Source organism: Heliangelus exortis, chromosome 2 (genome assembly GCF_036169615.1).
Source record: "Heliangelus exortis chromosome 2, bHelExo1.hap1, whole genome shotgun sequence".
Taxonomy (NCBI): Eukaryota; Metazoa; Chordata; class Aves; order Apodiformes; family Trochilidae; genus Heliangelus; species Heliangelus exortis.
Window position 1 is genome coordinate 38795894 of NC_092423.1, and position 17646 is coordinate 38813539.

The 17646-nt window shown below is 37.5% G+C and overlaps 1 protein-coding gene across 3 annotated transcripts in view; it reads left to right on the forward strand.

The window, feature by feature from the left end:
* Positions 1-17646, forward strand: part of HIBADH (3-hydroxyisobutyrate dehydrogenase) — an 83040-nt gene that overhangs the window by 63308 nt on the left and 2086 nt on the right. For all 3 annotated transcript variants that reach the window (XM_071735624.1, XM_071735623.1, XM_071735625.1), the window contains 3 exons: positions 6424-6557; positions 7121-7197; positions 14121-14277. In XM_071735624.1, the coding sequence (XP_071591725.1) occupies positions 6424-6557; positions 7121-7197; positions 14121-14277 (368 nt within the window). The remainder of the gene's footprint in view (positions 1-6423; positions 6558-7120; positions 7198-14120; positions 14278-17646) is intronic.

The window sequence follows — 17646 nt, forward strand, 5'->3', positions numbered from 1 at the left end:
GGGATCTTGCTGGGAAGAAATGATCCCAAGCGTGCCCCTCAAAGACAAGTCTTGCTTTGAGATATAATGATGAAAAATTGCCCATTTATTTGTGTCTTTGCGTTTCAGCAAAAACTAAACTTTGACTCGTTGCTTGTGTGTTGCTGCCGCGGGGCTTTTGTGCACATACGTGTGCGTGCACGGGTGTTGCTGTTCTTGCTCTGGAAAGGCCAGCGATACGTTAACAAGGGGTTATGTTATGCTGGTTTATGTTAAACCAGATCACCCCCTAACATGTGCGGAGCCATTCATCTGTGTCACCAAAACCCAGGAGAACATCTGACATGGACTTTGAAACAGGAACAGTGATCACTTACAAATCAAACATGGCACGCTCTAAACCGATTGTGCACGGCAATCTTTTTGAGAAAGGACAACTAATTGAACATGATAAAGTGTAAAGTTAATTAACACCCTTAAATTTGTTGATTACTTTCACGGGATTATATTGTTCGTTGAGGAGCAGCTTTCCATCCCAGCTGTCGCCTTTTTAGCGAATGTCCCTGGTAAACAATAGAGACACCATAACGAGTCGTAAATGGTCCCTGTGACAGCAGCCCCTTGTGAGGCTGCATCTGTAGAAAATGATTAGAACAATTGCATTTTAAAGACGGCTCACATTGCAGCCCGGTCCCATCGGCCCTCTTCTTTATCTCTGCTGATGGCAGACTGGTTAAAACATTTAAGTTCTTTTGAGCAAATTAAGTGATTTACTGTGTTATAGTTATACAGCAGCAGAATAGCTTCATAGGTCTAGCTCTGATGCAGATTTTTATAACAGGGAGAAACACCAGCCCTTTGAGGTGTGTTGTGTCACAGAGGTTTTTTTCTGACACTGTTCTATTTACTTGTTCCCTGGAAATAGATTGAGAATGGCAGATACTCTCTATGAGGCAAGTAGAAAAAAATCATCTCCTGCTTATATTTTTTAAAATAACTCTGAGTTAGAGTCTCTGAGTGGTTAGTTTAAATTTACAGTATGATTTAAAATATTCTGCTTTTATTTTTGGTAGGGATTTGCCTGTTTTGCCTATATATGCCTTTTAATTTGTTTTGGATTTGTATTCGTAGCAAGACAATAGTAACCTTTTCAGTTAATCTTTCGTTGTGTATCTTGGTTTAACTTTTTGCAAGTTACAAAGGACACAGTATTTCATGTGAGCTGGGAGGTACGTAAAAAGAAGAGCATAATTCTTTTAAAACACTCACACATACACAAGATGTACCGATACAGGCTCCCAAGTTCAGCCTACCTGAAATAGAGTAAACATGACAAGAAGCTACTTGTTTCAGGCAACAACAGTCACTTCAGCTGCATTTTTGCAAGAATACTGGAATAAAGGATCAGTGTTTCCTTGCACTTCCTGAAAGTTAACAGGCAAAGCCTCAACTCTTAGGTTTGGGAGTATGATGCTCTAAAGCAGGACCGAGAATTAAAACACTAGCACTGCTCTTGTTTATTTTTTTAATCTAGTTTTGATCACAAAATTAGTAGCTAAAATTGCACTATGGACTCCCATTGAATAGGAAATAACAAAATATATGAGTTTTGCCTAACTTTCTTGACATTATGGCCCTCATCTTTGACCCATCCTTTGGAGTCTCTGTAGCCGCTATATCCACAGTGGTTAAATTTTTCTTCTCAACTTTGTGAGAAACAATTTCTTTTATCTGCAACTGCAATGCAACAACGGGTTAAGTATTTTGTCACAGGGAATATGCTTGGGTGCTCTTTGTTTTCAGCAGTGGAACTGTTTTCAGCATCACTGCTGTGATGGTGCTGTATTGCAAAGCTTTATAATGTCACTTCTTTCTAACTCATCTGCACTCTGCTTTTTTCATGGAAATGTAATAAAACTGAAACCAAAAAAAGATACTTTCACTTAGTATCACTGAATTAGTATTCACTGAATTTTTTTCTATTAAATTGTATTCTTCTAATAAGCAAACTGGTTGAAACCAAAACATTTTTCTGATGTAGCTATAGTTGTAAGACCTTTTTTTAAAACTGGAAATAACAACGGCAAATTGCAGCACTTCTTCCAAGATGTTAAATGCTCTTGTCACGAGCAACAAAAAGTCAGTATGGAAGGACAGGGTGGCTTCTGAACTAGGCTGCTTGGAGAAGAAAAGTTGAGACCATCTCCAAACTCTCCCAGGACAGCTGTGATCAGTTGTCTTTATATGGGTACATATATATATATATATATATGGTTATATGGAGGCTCCTAAGCTTCTGCTCACATTTTCATCTAAAATTCTGAAATCTTGATGCTCTGCACCAGGTTCACTGAGCAATCCATTAGCAATCAAAGTGAGAAGCATATGCATGTAACTAATCCTTGCCCCACAAATAACTCAACCAGATGCCACAGGATGCTTTGAAGAGCAGTTCTTAACGTACGCCTTCTGATAAAGGAATTTAATATTTCAGATTTTTGTTCACAGCCTTCTATTACCTGAATGAGAAACTCATCTTCAACTGGGTATTCCATACTGCGGTTCTACTATAAAATTTCTCACCCTGCTTTCTCCCGGATTAATTTTTTTTGCATGCCACTTCACTAGCCAGATCTGTTAGCATATTTATCCACAAACCTTTTCCTGTCAGTTTATGGCACTGGGATGGTTTCATGACCTAATGACTTGGAGGTACTCTGGGATCTTCTGGTGTGACCTACTTAAAGGATTCTTCACAGAGGTGTGTGGAGGTTGTCCTAGAGAAACCCAGTGTAGGGCTGCAGCCATGGCATCCTGAAATTTTGCTTTGCAGCAGAAGAAATCTTATACATGCTAATCACAAACACAGTTTCTCAGAGGACATTTCCTGAGGATGAGAAGAGGCTTTTTATATTTTAGAAAGGAAATGAAAGGTTATAAAGAACGTTCTGCCCTAGTCAGCAGTCGTACCTAGAGCACTATCTTAGGTGGTAAGAAGTCTTTAAAAAAATCAAATAATTAAAAGTAATCATTAGGATTTAAAAGTTACATTAGCTGCTCTGCTTTCTCCCTTGCTCTCTTTAGTGTTGTTAGAGGCTAATAATACTTTACTGGCCTGTACTGTTGGTATGTAATCTGTGATTGTGCTGTCTTCTCTAATTATTTTTTATTTCTATTTTTAGCTGAAGAAGTTCTTGTACTCCTAGACTTTCTGTCATTTTTTAATTATTTTTTTTAATTGCCAGTGTTATAGATTTGCTGTGTTGCTTGTTTAATTCTGATAAAATAGCTGATAGTTGGAAAGGACCGTAGCTGATAAATCTAACCATGAAGTAGACAGGTTTTTTGTTTTTAAAAAGAGAATTTTCCAAGCCTTCTACATTATACAGCAAATTGCTCTTTTTTTTTTTCTACTTAACTAATTTATTTTTTCTACTTGAAATGTAAGTGTTTGAACAAGTGAGAGAGTGCAGCTGTCAGAAGATTAACCAGCTGAAAACTATTGTCAGCATTAATTTTGCTCTAATAAATGACTCTCTGAAGCTATTTAGCAGTCTGTAATCTAGATACAAGGCTATTGACCTATGATGGATAGTACTGGATTTTGTTTGTAAGCTTTGACTTAAATTGTCTACTTAATTTGCTGCAGGTCAGATCACAGGATTCAGTGGTAAAGGCCATTATGTGGTTTGAATAAAAATAGCTAGAGGAACAGAATTAAAATCTTTGTGTTTATTAATGTAACAATCTTTGTGGTCATGTACATAGTAAATCGGTAGCCAAGAAGATGACAGTGACATGTTTGTGCCAGCTGTAAATCTAGGCTTTACTCTTAGCTTAGTTCCTGTGAGTTTTCCTGGGAGGAGTTGTTCAAGTGAGATGAAGGATTGGCTGCAAATAGGGTGGCTCTCAACCTGAGCAGGAAGATCTTAACCCCTGTAGATATTTCAATACCTCAACAATGATGTTCTAGGAGCACCAGTGATGTGTACATGTTGACTGATTTTTATTTTTTTGAAAGCTGTGGGTCTGAGTTCCTCTAGATGCTCCGGTTGCTCTGGACTTGCCAAAGAAATTAATTTACTGGAATGAATGCAGCTAAGGGCCAGGAAGATGATGAAGTGACTGGAGCATCTTTCACATGAGGGGAGACTGAGAGAGCTGAGATGGTTTAGCACAAAGAGAAGACTTGGAGGGATCGGGGGGGATCTTGTCAATGTGTATGAAAACCTGATGGCAGAAAGTGGAGCGAGCCAGACTCTTCTCAGTAGTGCGTAGTGACAGGACGGGAGGCAATGAGCATAAATGAAAGCACATAAAATTCCATCTGAAACATAATAAAACACTTTTTTACTCTTAGGGTAGTAAAACACTTGAAAGGGGTACCTAAAGAAGCTGTGGAGTCTCTGTATTTGGAGACATTCAGAAGCCAACTGGACACAGCACTGGGCAACCTGCACCAGCTGATCTTGCTCAGGCAGAGGAGTGCACCTTTGTGATCCTGAGGTCCCTTCCAACCCCAACAATTCTGTGATTTTAGGTTGATTAACCCATTCCATCAGTGTAAGCCTCTTCCTGCTGTTGCCTACTTTCACATAATTGGTAGATACTTACTATTTTTGAGGCCTTGATCTGTCAGTGTTGTCTGAAATTATTCTATGAATTCAAAAGATGGTGCAGGTTGGAAGGCGGAATGAAGGAGGTAAATGCTTGACAGATACAGGGAGGGGTATTTGTAGACATAAACACACAGAGACAGTATATCAATTGAAATTTTGATGGAAAAGCAACGAAAATTCCTCAGAGTGAGTGCATAGTTTCTGTCCTTGATATCAGAAAGGAAGTTCAATACTGACCACTTCATTCTTTAATTGTGGTACAGCACTTACATAGATTTAGGGCTTTAAGTTGACAGGAGCTCTGATTAGCCTGCTGTGGTTGCCCACTTCATCAGAACTTTCTGTGCACAAGCCTGGTTCACCTGATGGCTTAGTTATGGCCTTATTATATTCTGTTTCTATTATTTCTTATTGCATAATTTCATTTAGCAATGGGGAATGAGGAAATCAGAAATGTCCTGTTTAAGTGGGATATATTTCTAACAGAATAGTATTTTTGCTGTTTGAGGCTAGATTGCAGGGTTTGGTAAGCTTTTTAGGAGTGCGTTTTCATTTGTCACTACACAACACCTAGCTCAGTGAAGGCAGTTCCAGTTACACTCTGGAAACTATTTCAATAAAAATATTTATTAATGTGTGTTATGGTAGCTCAGTGGTGACAACTGTGAACCATAGCTAGAGAGCATCCTGACTTACTGTAGAAAGAGAGCAGTCTGCCACGTGGATGAACAAACTTTCTCTTAGATACTCTGTTTGTAAGAACACTGTACCTAATTGACCACATTTAATTTTAAAATAGGTCGTTATCTGCAGCTTTACATCCTAACAGGCCAAAGCTTGATGCATAGCACAGAAAACTTATAATGGTTGTGCTTCTTGCTGAAGTGAAAAATAGTGAAAAAGCTTTGTGTGTTTGGGACACATTTTTCTAACTGTTCTATGCATTAAATGTTGGGGATGAAGAGATTAAGGATGTATGAGTAAGTCATATAGAATTAGGCTTCTTTTAAAAAACAGAATATTTCATGGAAGTGATAAATACCACAGATACTGATTTTGTGCTTGGGAACTGTATAATCAAAGAACTATGGTGTGTACTTACTGACCAGTGGTAAAAACAGGACTGACTTACAGGAATAAAGCTGGGAACAGAGTATTTGTGTACATCTGAATAATTTTCACATTGCTTTTTACATAATTCTTTACGCAGTTGCATGTGTGCTAAGTTTAAGTTTTTAACTTAAGCTCAAAGTTTCTCAAGTTAGAGTAGAATTTTGCTTCAGATTAGAAGCATAATAAACTGCAGAGATTCACAAGGCTTGGTTTTATATGCACGTATCTTTTAGGTGTTCAATTGAATATCAAGAAGCACTGATAAAAATCAGCCTAGGTTTAGAAAAGCCGATAAGTGCAGTTAATTTTGAGCAATTGTTTGTCAGTGCTCATACACAAGGAGCAGTTTGACAAAACAGAAATTTTATTTGGTAATTCAGATGCAGTGAATTTTGTGAGGTGCAAAGTTGCAGGAAGAGTTGATCCTTCATATGCCACTATGAAGAATAACATTGCCAGTTTCTAGTAAGCCTTGTGAATTGTTTATCCACCAGTATGTCTGAAAGATAAGGTGGCTTAACTTAATGAAATGTTTGAGAATTAAGACATCTGATCCTATAAGTACTGAGACTATAGGAAGACTTATATAGACTTTGAGAATTTCATCATAAGTGAAGTATCAAGCACATATATTTTACATCATCAGACCTTTACCGATAAGATAATTTATTTCATTATTTTTTTTTAAAAATGCAGTGTTGTCTTGATTCAGGTGTTGGAGCTGCTCGAGCTGGAAACCTTACTTTCATGGTAGGTGGAGCGGAACAAGAATTTGATGCTGCCAAAGAGTTGCTGACGTGCATGGGTTCTAATGTGATCTACTGTGGAGAGGTTGGAACTGGACAGGTAAAGCTTCCTGAGGAATTACTGGTTATCTTAGTCTTATTTTAGTTGCTCTGTTTTTCTTTAATGATACCTACTCTTTTATTCCAGAACTAGATGTATGACCATATATCTTTGCAGTTGTTTGCTTATTTACTTGTCTCCAACCATGAGTTTATAAAATAACCTCATGGCACTCTTCTCCATGGTATTGTATAGCTTAGCATCAAAACATCTGACCTGGTGCTTCTCCATGTTGGCTTGTCAAGATTATATTTCTTAGAGGTCAGAGATGTTAATTTTATTTCTTCTAAATTTAAATTTACTGAATGTTCTTAAGGACAGAGTCCCTACTTGATACTAACTGAGCTACCGTGCTAAGAAAAAACAGTATTTCCTGATCTGTTGAGCAACCAAAGAGCAGCTTTCACTGACTCACTGTTGTAGATCTGTGCCTACTGTTGCTAGCTTTAGAAGAGAGCTGTCAGAACATATTATCATACTGTCCCAGACCTAGTTAAAGAAGATTAGTAAATATTAGGTCTGTAAAAATGCAGGAACTGATTGCCACTGTATCTTCTTTTCAGGCTGCAAAGATCTGCAACAATATGCTTTTAGCAATCAGCATGATTGGAACTGCTGAAGCTATGAATCTTGGAATCAGGTTTGTTTGATTTTTGTATTGAAGTTTTTTCTGTATTATCAGTTTTTGTGGTTTATGGTTGACTTTCACTGAGATGATGGTTAGGTGGCTTAGATAAACTGTTGCCAGAAATTCCCATATAAAGCCATTAACTTGCTGAAGGGATTATTTAACTAAAGTAGGGCTCTTCAGATCAGGAATATGCTCATGCATTAGCTATGTAAATTCTTGTATTCTGCATCTGAAGTTAAGAATTTGTTTGTTCTGCTGTAGTGCAATGCACATTAATGTTTGTCTTGCATTATAAACATGCAGAGGTAATGTAGAGGTAACTTTTCTGTTTGTATTCTAAGCTAATGTACAGTGTATTCAGAGTATTACACTCCCATATGGCTATTGTTGCCTTTGTTTACTTAGTTAAATTGTTCTGAAACATATGGTAAAGTAAAACTTATAGTACAGTGTGTATATCAAATTAAGATCAAAGCATAAAAAAGAGCATCTACCTTCCTGTTCGACTTTACTACTGCAGTTTGTCCTGATTGCCAGAACTCCTACTTTATCAAAAAGCTGGAGTGTGCTCCCCTCAACTCTTGCCAATGCTAGGAGTACCCTTTGTTTTCAAGCAGGTGATACACCTGACTTGTGAGTGCCAGTATATTCAAACAGCACAATTTTTACCTTTCCAGTTGTATCTATTTATTTTGCTTTGAGATTTTGTTTTGTCTTCCAATAGAGTGCATACAAGTACCAGTTCAGTATCACAGTATTTGAACCTTGCTAAATTTTCTTAGCCAGATATAAATAATTTGCAAGTTCATACACAGAGAAGCCCTGTGTTTGAAGAGATTAACTTGCAATTGTGTATCTTTTACAGGCTTTTCATGAATTATTTATCTGCACAGTTGCAGCCTTAAAACTGACTTGCTAAAACTGCAGATACTGTAGATACTTACCAACTGGTCTTTAGACTGTGTGCTCATGTGGATTTGGTACATTATAAAAACAACAAGAGGGCATCAAATGTTTAAATAAATAAAAAAGAATGCCTACATGGGCACACATACACGAGGCAATGTAATGGATTCACATTTCCTCTTAATTACCATATCAAGATGCAGTTGTTTTATTGAATTGCCCTTGTCTCAGATGTTAGACTATCTTGACCTATTAAGTTGTCATGTTGTAATTGAGATGAAAGAGGAATTTGCTTTGCATCAGTGCTAATTGGTTTATCAATATCCTGTACCATTTACATTTTAAAATTGAGAGTCTGTAAGATACTGAAGCATGTCTGCATCAAGCCATAATAAAAACAGTACCATTGTGTGCAACTATTGTAATCCAGTGTAGTGTAAAGCTTTCATCAGGTTCTGTTTAAAGTCATGGTTCACTTAATAAAGTATATGCAAGTGATTTTTTCATTATATTTTTGCCTACATTTGTAAGAATTATTAGAGTTAAAATTGAAGAGAAAATAAAATCAAGAGGTTTGGGAGACAGATATTCTGGCTGTCTAAGCCACATGCAGAACAAGTTGATGTCTGCAGCTTGAAGGTCTTTAGAATTTTCATTTTAACCTTCTCCAGCTTAAATTCTGGCTAAACTTGTATTCAGTATTTGTGAGTGAAAATTCAGTCTGAAAGTGGCAATATACAAACCTTCCTACCCTACAATCATGTTAATCAAGAGGGAACTGTTTTTATTGTGGAAGAAATGTGCTGATGGTAACCTGAATTATACAGGGAGCAGAATCTCATTTAGTCCAAAACTGCACAAGGTTGAAGACACAGGCAATAATTTAAAGCCTTATGAAGTAATTTAGAACCTTTGCATTGATTTTAATGTTCTGTAATTTAAATCCTGGAGAAGATGACTTGTGCATAGAGTAACAGCTTTCCACTTTTGGTGTGTACAATTTCCTAATGTGCAAGTTAACAGTTAAAATTTTAATTATTAAAAGTTTTGCTATATCAATAAATTTATTAGGTTGTTGGGGTTTTTTTTTTTCAAATCTAGAATTCACACGATAGAGTGGCTGCCTAGTCTAGATAATGTAGGAAGCTGAATTTGATTTATTAGATATTACCTACTAATGGTAAAGGATGCTGAAAATCTAAAGAATTTGTAACTGGAATTGTGGATCTTAGACGTGTTCTTTACTGTTAGATAGAATATAAAACATCTTTGTGTTATACATTGTGTATGTCTGCTGCACCATTCAAATCTTTATTTTTAGGGACTTTGGATAATTAATTATTAAAAATTTTGATGCCTGAACTACAGTAACTAGAAAGTCATATTACAGCACCTCCCAGAAACCAATATTTACTCTGAACTTAAGTCTTTAGAACAGTATAGTATTGTTTCTATTAATAAACCACTTCTTACCTGGATTTTTCATAAATCATGCAGCCTAAGTTTTCCTTTTCTGAAGAAGAGTTACTGTTTTATTAATTTCATCTATTTATTTTAAATTTGAAATTGTAGAATTCTTCCAAACTTAAACATAAGTAGCAAATAGAATTAGGTGAGTAGGAAGGAAAACTGATACTAATGAGCAAAAATTCCACAATAAACTCCCAGAAAAACCAGCAACATTGTTATGTGATTTTTGCATTTATATTCCACTTGCTTTTCTATTTTACTCTAACATAACTTTCATTTACTAATCTGCTAGTGAAGATGTCCATTTTCTCTGGTAGTGATTTGGTTTAAATTCCATAACTAATTTGAAAAAAGAAATCCATCCTGAGCTGGGAGTACTTAAATGCTTGTTTTCTTTCTTTTTTTTTTACTTTTTTCCCCCATTAATTTCCTGGTGCTTTATGAATGTTGCTACTGGAAGTTAGAAAGTGTGGCAGATGTTCTGGAAGTGAATAAACCTTTCATTTCTATTTTCTTGTTTTTCCTGTCATGACAGTGCAACTTCTCTATAGAAAAATCTTTAATAGCGTCTGCTATTTTGTGGGAAATGTGTATGTTGCAAAATACTTTAGTGACTTACTGTGGCAAACCAACACATAAGAATACATGTAAACTTCAAAAGGAGAAATAAAAACATTAAGTGATTCTGTCCACAGCCAGAGACTTGTTTTCCTTTTTTGCTGCTGGTTTCAGTGCCGGTAACTTTCTTTTACTGAGCTCGGAGTGCCAGTGTAACAATGTCTAATACCAGCTAAATAAAGCTGAGAAATGAAATATTGATAATACCTGGTTTGTGTTTAGGCCAGGTGAAAGTTGTTGCCTGTCAGGCAGTTTGATTTACCTTCAGGAACTGTCAGCACAGGCTCGGGGAACGGCTCGTGTGCTAACACGGGATGCGGCAAGGCTGCGCAGTAAGGTTGGCATGTAAGAAACTAGGAGAGCAATAAGGGCTCTGTGGCAATAACCTCAGTGCAGGATCACTTTTGTACTTCAGACAACTGAGAAAGCCATCTCTAGGGGACTGTTGTGGCACCCAGCTTTCAGTCAAAAACTCCAAATAGAGCTCCTATTAATTTTACTGTATATAGATTTGTGCCTGCTTGCTTTTTTAGATACATAAAATGGAAAGACAGTAAAAGAACTTTACCCTCTGATGTCAAGTCCAAGCATAGTTTTGGTCTCTAGGTGAGGTTATTGTGAGCACCCCTGGGCTGTAGATGGAAGAGGTGAGCAGAAAGAGAAGTCAACAATGTAGAGGAGAGTGTGTGCTGCAGGCTGAGGGCTAAGTAACCCTGGGCACACCCCCACTGCAAATTTTAGAGAGTGCCTTGATAAGGAATTCCTCCAAGAGCACCGTGGCTCTGCTGTCTTCAGCATGGGGCTATACCTAATTCTTGTGAGGGTTAGTAGTGACACCTAAAAGCACCTATCTTGTCTAAAACACCAACGGCAAAGTAATTTTTAGCTGTGGTTAAAGGTCTCAAAGATCTGCTTGAATATTTGCAACTTCGTATGGTATTTATCCAAAGCACCTTGAGATGGAAAATTCTCAACAGTTAAGCTACTTCAGCTGTTACATCTTAAAATGAGACCAGGACATATCTTTCTTGTTAGATGCCATTTCAGTTTTTCTGTCTGCTCCAGTCTGAGCTCTTGGAGGAGTGTGTGAAAAGTAAGTTGTTTTATCAAAGCTCAGCAAAGCTTAAGTTTTGAGCGGTGTCTCAAAAGGATCCCATTTTAACTATTTCTTTTTGGTATGTGTGTCTGTTCCTGAATTGCTGCTGTTCAGTTCATTAGGAATGTTATTGAAGAAGCATTGATTTGAGGGGAGGAATCGGTTTTGCTCTAATATGAATACAGTTAATACACAGACTTCTTTTCTGCTTGTAAGGGAGAAGAACGTTTTGGTAATTGTAAATTCACACGCGCATGCACGAGCTCTTGCCACATCCAATGGCGAGTTGTTATGGGGACTGGCAGACTGTCATCATTTTGATAGCTTGAGCAGTATATCTCCTGAACAGCACTGGAGCTCTTATGCAGAGAGTATCATATGTTCCCAGCCAATTTACAGGGAAACAGCAATAACATTTTATCATGGTTGAGAGCCCAGTAGCTGCTTCCTATTAAACTTGCCCTTTCAGATACCTGTCTTGGATTAATTTGTTGATTTCAAATGGAAACTCAGTCTTCTCCACTGAAGCATGACTTCCTGGGATAGACTCTCACTGAATGACAATTACTGTATATTCTAGCTGGTTTCAGACCATTACAAGCTTTGGGCACAGTGGAAGACAGAGGACTTCTTCAGTAACTGATTTTAATATATGTCTAATTTTAACTGTCAGTTATATATGCACCAGTGGATGAATCCTCAGAAAGATGAAATGCAAAGCACTTCTAACTTGCTCTTATTAATGATACACTTGCTGCAAAGGAGGGGGAAAAAAAAATAGGTTCAGGTCTCCTGAAGAGAATCTGCATGATGTTTAAGAGCAACGAAGTTTGAAGAAGCAAGGATTTAAATTGACATTATTTTCCTTTTTCTTTTCCTGGAGCAAAAATATGCCAGATCTACTGCAGACAATATTTCACATGTCTGTATAATACACATATATCTTCTAAAGTATACTTTCACAGAGAGGTAGTTGGAACGCTGTGAGAACACTGTTTTTGAGGAGGGTTATATGCATTTTGAAATAATAAGCTCTCTGTCTTGTGACACACTCACAGCTATAATTATGGGCCTCTGCAGGCAGCTAGATAGAGCAAAAGCAGGCCCTGCATTGCTAAAAATACTGATCTGGATGTAACAATGATAAGGAAGCAAACAAGCCAAGAGATTTGTTTTGGCCAAAAAACCTACCTCTGTGTACTTGGAGTCTCAGGCAGTGTCTGCTCCCAGTGCAGGGGTTTTTTGAATGACAAAAATTAACACAGTTATTCAGAATGGTTCTTAATGAAGACTGTGATGCACTATACAAGATAAAAGTGCAGTTAAAATACTGTGAAAAAAGACTGGTGCTGGGAAATATTTTTACTGTTTTGTTTTGTTTTTAAGATAAATGACTGTTGAGAGCATTCAGTTGAGTCAGACAGCTCTGAAAAAATGGGGAAAATAAAGCCTGATTCCACTCAGGCCAGCAGGAGACTTCACATTGAATTCCAGGGGCTGCTGCATCAAGTTATAGCAGTAATGCTAAAAAGCTCCATTTGTGGTACAGAAAGTGATCTTGCTTTGCAATTGGAGAGCAGTGAGACACACGCCGTTATGGGAACAAAAACCATGCTGTGTAGCCCACTGCCTTAAATGTAGTTTTTCAAATCCAAAATGCCTACTTGAATAAATAGTAATAAATTTTAGCAACTATTCCATTAGTGCTAAGCTTTTTTCATCAACAAATCAGTTGAGTGGTACAGTGCCTGGTAGTGGTGTTAGGATCACCATGTCTGTGGAGATCTGCAAAAAGGTTGTGGTGTAAGAGCTAATAAAGAGTGCTGAGTTCTGTAAAACAAAACTTTAAAAAAGGTTGTCATGCATCCCTTTTAAAATTTCCTTTTCCCATCTTGGATTGTTTATGGAGATAATCCCTTTGCTTTCTTTTTTTTTTTTCATGGCCAGATAAGCTGCTGCTGCTGCTTGTCATTGGTATAAATGCAAGTGGTGTAAAATTACATCAGCAAAACTATGAATTTATAAGAGGGTTAATTTTCTATAATGTTGAAGAACCTTCAGGGTCTACATGGAACAGCATTTGATGCCATCAGCTTGGTCATAGAACAAATGATGTTTCTACCTAGACAAGCTTTGCTTTATCAGGATCAGCAACCTTATCAACAGTTGACCCAGAACAATAATGTATGTTTGCAAATAGATAACAAATGTCACAGTGAGAGGCAGACTTGCCTCATAAGTAGCAGTATATACTGAAGATTTAATATAGTAGCAACACAAAGAATATACAGAAGTATACAATAGCAATATTTTTTGAGAATTATAGCATTTTAATTCAAGTTGTTACATCAGTATCATTTGCATTATCTTGCTTACACCAAAAGCATTCACATACAAACACATCACACAAGTACTTTCATGCTGCCATACCTGCTTGTGGATTTTTTGCTTTGTTCAGCTTTGGAGAATATAATTTTGATATAAAGAACACAAGTATGTGACCTAGTAGATAGCAGAACAGAGAATGCTTTTGAGTAATTGAAATATGAGGGAAGTGCTTTCCTCAGAGGGCCTTTATTTTGCTTGCACTTTTGAAATTGCAAGGTGAGGAAGATTTGCTTAGTGAAAAAGAAAAAAAGCTGTGAAAACCTACTGTTTAAATGGTGGATTGATGCTCTTTAATTTAAGATACGACATCCCTACCCCCAGTATCAATACTCTGTCATTTTTCATGACTTAAAATAAAGGGAGAGAAATGATGGTAGGGTCCTAAGATATAAAACGAGTCACCCATATCTTGTGCATTTTGACATTAACACTTCTCTTCCTTGACCTTTGACAGATTAGGCCTTGACCCAAAGCTGCTGGCCAAAATCCTAAATATGAGCTCAGGTCGCTGTTGGTCAAGCGACACATACAACCCTGTTCCTGGAGTGATGGAAGGAGTCCCATCTGCTAATAATTATCAAGGAGGCTTTGGAACAACACTCATGGCTAAGGTACATAACATTGCATGTAAAGTATGTACAGTTGCTTCTTTCTGGGCTTTGAGCAAACATCTTCTCAGGGAAAATTTATGATTACGGGAGAACTCAACCTCTTACTGTAGCTCTGAATTAATTAATTGTTTAGGGTGTTTTTTTCCTTTAGCCTCCAGCCTCTTTCTAGCAACTATTGCTGCTGAGCCACTCAGTGAGATGATATGCAATCTTTATGAAGTCTGCCTTAATCTGGCAGTCACTATGGACTTTTGTGTATGGCGAGCATTGGCCAAATCATGTAAGACCTCTTGCATGTCTGCTTTAGAATTTAGCTGCTTAAACTGGAGAGCAATTTGGGGAAATCCAGGTGACCGGATCAGCTGTAAATAATGGCATAAGCACCTGAGATTTTGGGCCCAGTTTCTTCAGATACCTTAAACTTTGGTACAGGACGTGCCCTCTAGCATCCTGTCCCTTGCTGAGCCAACTGCTCATGTGCTTGTCTTTCTGCCTAAGGCCATTTGGAATGCAGAAAGGAGACAGGTTTCAACACACACCCCCACAGACCAATTTTCTGCAGGGATCTGTCAGCTCTCCTGAATTGTCCTTTGTTGGTGGCAGAAGTAGGGCTTCTTAGGAGTAATAACCTAGTAATCTAAATTACTTGTCCACTAAGTGGGAGATCTGGGTTTTAGGTCCTTCTCAGCATGAGGAGTTGAAATCTACAGCTGTCCCATCCCAGGAGAGTGCACTTAACTGCCATGCTCTTGGCTTTTCTAGGAAAAGCACTGTCCTGAGTCACTCTGTGGTCAGGAAAAAGAGCATTTAGAGGCCAGAGGAAAATAGGGAAGGAGGTCTGAGCCCTGCATCCCACTGATGAAGACACACAGTTGGACAAAGGAGCTATGGACCTCTGACACTTGAACTACATCTGCATTTAGCAATGATTGCTTAAGATAAATTATAAAACCAGCCCTGGAAGAGATCTGTTGTCTAAGTATGTAAGTGCAAGAAATAATTTCACACAATGTTAGTTTCATGGGCACACTGTCCTGAGGGAGGTATTTGAATTCATACAGGACAGGTTTTAGACATACCAGTTTATGAGTGCTTTCAACTGGTTAGGTGTTCTGGCCCTTTTCAGCTCTTCCACATATAGTGGAAATTAAGCACTTAAAACTAAAAGAAGCATTCTCAGAGCTGGTGATAAACCATATCACACAAATCTCCACAGTGATGTAGTTACTGTACATAATACCTGCCTACTGGTACTGTTCCTGTCATTTTGCAGTTGATTTATGTCAATTGGTGCATGTGCACAGCCAATGGAATTAGCCAAATTCTGTCCAGAGTGGGTCTAAGATAATACATTCCTCTCATACCTCTTGAGCAATGCTATGTTATTCTATAGACAGATTACTTGAATGAGTAATAGCCAAGACAGCAGATCATGTTCAGAGTATTTGCTGCAGTAGTGACCTCTTTTAAGACACTGTGAAAAGGTTCTTCCTACTTTACATTTCATCCTGGTATGTGTCATATCATGTAATTTTTGAATTGTTTGTGATGGGGACTTTATTTCTGGGGAATAGAGAGCATGCTTTTGCCACTTTAGAAAAAAGAAAAGCTATATTCAAGGGAGAAAAAGGTAGTTACAACACTGTGGCTGAAAAAAAAATACTATTCAGTGAGAATATCTAAGCATGACTCTGGAACTCAATCACTAAACACAGCTGCCAAACTTCAAGTTATGAGTTACCTCTCAGGTATGGCCGAAGTCAAAGGCTTTCTTAAAATATTTTTTCAGCAATTGGTGTTAAATAGCTGGGACAGAAAAGTTTGTCAAACACCTCTGAAAAGCTCTTCACTCTTGAAATCTGATATTGAAACATAGAATTTAGTCAGCTTAATGTAAAACCTGATCTAAAGGTTTTGCATTTTAAAAATCTAGTTTACTTCTCGTTGCTGTCTTTGTGCCCAAGACATTGCAGGCCAGAAATTCTGTCTTTCATTCACAGCACAGTTGCTAATTAAATGTCGTCTTTGAAGCCTGAGAAGAGCCAGATTTATATCATGCTATCCTTGACTCATGTCAAGACAGCCTTTGAGCTTTATTCTGAGTGGCAGTTTCATTTACATCAACTGCAAAATGCATGTGAGGAACCAGGTATTTCCAAAGGAAGCAAATTCTGAAAGAGAATCTGTTTCCCTATTCCAACCTGAGGAAAAAGTGGTTAGAAGAGTTGGTACAGGAGACTTTTGGAAGATGATGTTAGTTCCAAAATAGTATGAGAGGAGCCATAAACTATGGTCTGACTTTTACTTTTGCAAAAAGGTCAGCAAAGCACAGATTTCTTTCAGAGCTGTTTTGTACTATTTCACTCAGGAAATCAGCCTCAAGAGAAAAGGTGAAAAATACTTCACAACCTGAGGATAAAGATAAGTTTTACTTAAATTTTGCAATTTTTTTCCTTCAAAACTCTAATTTATAGAATGATATTTAAAAAGCCAAAACAACCTTCCTGCTCTTTGGAGTCAGGAATCCTTGTCCATTTAATTATTGAGATGTTGTCCCATATTTCAACCACCGTGGAGCCAGAATTTCACTATTGAAGTGAATGGACCTGCTTTATGAAATTGTATTGGTGCTAGCAGTCTATTTAGAATTTTCAGGGATTGCTTCTGTGAATGCTTCTTCAGAGAGAAGTAGATTATGATCACCATTACCAAGAGTGAGCACTTTCACTAGCTTGGAATTCTGTTATTTCAGGACATAATTTTAAGCTTCTGTCATTCAAATGGATAACATGGCAACAGTTTCCACAAAGCAAGTTTAGAACAGGCTGGGAGTATGCCCTGGAATATCTTATTGTAGGTGAGGTTAAAGTAACTGCTCCTAGATTTGTCAGGTCATCAGTCTTTTCAACAGAATGGACAGGAAGGACTGAACTGCCCTGATGCAGATGAAGAATATTTTGGATCCTGTGACATCTAGTACGTGTGTTTTCCCCATTTTCCTAGATCTTGAAGTCATTCAAAGGTAATAGGAAGAGTAACTATAATTCTGATTTGTATCAGAATGACCTTTAATAGAGCCGATTTACAGATTGAAGTGACATTTAGAGAGTAGAGTAAGATCTTGAAATTCCTTGTGCTAATTCCAATCCAGACACACCGAAAGTAAAGACCTGTCTTGTAAGTCATCCCTGAGAAGCCAAAGGTGCTCTCAGCAGTACTACAGTCTCTCAGCTCTTCTGTATCAAGGATTTGTTATTTCAAAAAGCATAAAACCATAGCAAATACTATAAAGCACCATAGTCCTGGATGGACAGAAATTCCAGGCACTTCCTAGTAACACTTGAGAGGTTCTTTTGCAACTTGAAATAT